The sequence below is a fragment of the Empidonax traillii genome, unplaced genomic scaffold (genome assembly GCF_003031625.1).
Source record: "Empidonax traillii isolate 1590-97213 ecotype Southwest subspecies unplaced genomic scaffold, ASM303162v1 scaffold5215:size14804, whole genome shotgun sequence".
NCBI classification, from domain to species: Eukaryota; Metazoa; Chordata; class Aves; order Passeriformes; family Tyrannidae; genus Empidonax; species Empidonax traillii.
This window is the reverse complement of record NW_020960408.1, coordinates 7,753-9,466: the sequence shown is the minus strand read 5'-3', so window position 1 is coordinate 9,466 and position 1,714 is coordinate 7,753. Positions and strand designations below refer to the sequence as shown.

General features: G+C 58.5%; 1 protein-coding gene across 1 annotated transcript in view; it reads right to left on the bottom strand.

The window, feature by feature from the left end:
- Positions 1 to 1,122, bottom strand: part of LOC114073073 (brevican core protein-like) — a gene marked incomplete at its 3' end in the record, with an annotated part of 5,480 nt that extends 4,358 nt beyond the window's left edge. The window contains exon 1 of the mRNA XM_027910866.1: positions 765 to 1,122. Coding sequence (XP_027766667.1) covers positions 765 to 771 — 7 coding nt within the window. The remainder of the gene's footprint in view (positions 1 to 764) is intronic.
- Between the last annotated feature and the right edge of the window lie 592 nt (positions 1,123 to 1,714).

Here is a 1,714-nt window from a genome sequence, read left to right as displayed (position 1 = left end):
CCATGTAAATACAGCCCCTGGCACCATTCACCATGGATGTACAGCCCCTGGCACCACCCACCACAGACATACAGCCCATGGAACCACTCACCATGTAAATACAGCCCCTGGCACCATTCACCATGGATGTACAGCCCCTGGCACCATCCACCATGGACATACAGCCCCTGGAACCACCCACTGTGGACATAGAGCCCATGGAACTACACACCAAGGACATACAGCCCCCGGCACCACCCACCATGGACATACAGCCCCTGGCACCATCCATCATGGACATACAGCCCCTGGCACCATCCATCATGGACATACAGCCCCTGGCACCACATACTAAGGATGTCCAATCCCTGGCACCACCTACCATGGACATATAGCCCCTGGCACCACCCACCATGGGTGTACAGCCCTGACACCAAGCACCACGCAAGCACCATGCATGCACAGCCCCTGGCGCCAAGATCTGTGGACTTAAGGCCCCTGGCACCACACATCATGGATGCACATCCCTGGCACCACCCACCATGGACATACAGCCCCTGGAAACACAAACCATGGATGTGCAGACCCTGGAAACACACACCATGGACATACAACCCCTGACACCATCCACCATGGACATACAGCCCTTGGAACCACCCACCATGGACATACAGCCCCTGGAACCACCCACCATGGACATACAGCCCTTGGAACGACCCCCTATGGACATATAGCCCCTGGCACCACACATCCTGAACATCCACCATCATATGCAGACCACAAACCTCCCATTCCCAGCAGGAGCTCAGCAGGGGAAGCTGAAGTTTGATCTCCCAGGGCCCGGCCGGCGGTGCCAGGGCCAAGCCAGGGGCTCTCTCCGCTCCGGACGGGTAATTTGAATGCAGCCCCGGGGCTCTGGAGTGAGGGACAAAACCCTCCTGCCGTGGCCGGGCTCCAGTGCGGGGGTTGGCTGCCACCCCCAGGGCGGCCAAGCGAGGAAGGCTTTTGTCATGGGCACCTTTTCTTCCCACCCCCAAGGCGCCGCGGCGGCGCGGGCAGCAGCCACGAAGCCCCGGGGAGGAAATCCAAGCGATAAAACTCCTCAGGAATGGGGCAGGCTGGGGTGAGCGGGTGTCTGCTCCCTTCCCGTGCCCATCCCTTGGCTGGACCAGCGTGCTGGCACCGGGAATGGGATGTGGAGAGGGTTAAACCTCTTTTCATCCTGCCCATGGGTGATGCCCTGAGGTCCCGGAGTCCCATGATGGTAAGAGACTCTCAACCATCAAATCTGGGGCTTGAGGTTGGATTTTTGGCCTGGTTTTTTTTTTTCTTTCTTCTTTTTTTCCACAGATGGAAAATCTTTTGACCCGCACGTCATGAGGGAAAAGCTGGGAGCAGGACTAGGGAAGGGCAGCCAAAAAGGTTGAAGAGGGGGAATGGCAGATGCTCAATTGTCTCTGAAACCTCAGAGCTCAGGAGATGCCAGAGGGTGTCAGAGACACAGGCATGCACGTGGCAGGGGTGGTTAACCTCCATTTCCTTGGGAAACCACGTGGAAAATGGAGCTGAAGTCTATTTTGGGACAGGAGCGATCTTTCTTTCTCCCCTGAGCTCGGCCCTCCTTTCGGAGGCGGCCCCTCGGACGTGGGGCCAGCAGGATTTGGGGCTGCAGCACCCGGTCCAGGGCGCGATGCTGCGAGGGCAGGGGGGTCCCTTCTCATCTCCGAAGGGGGGT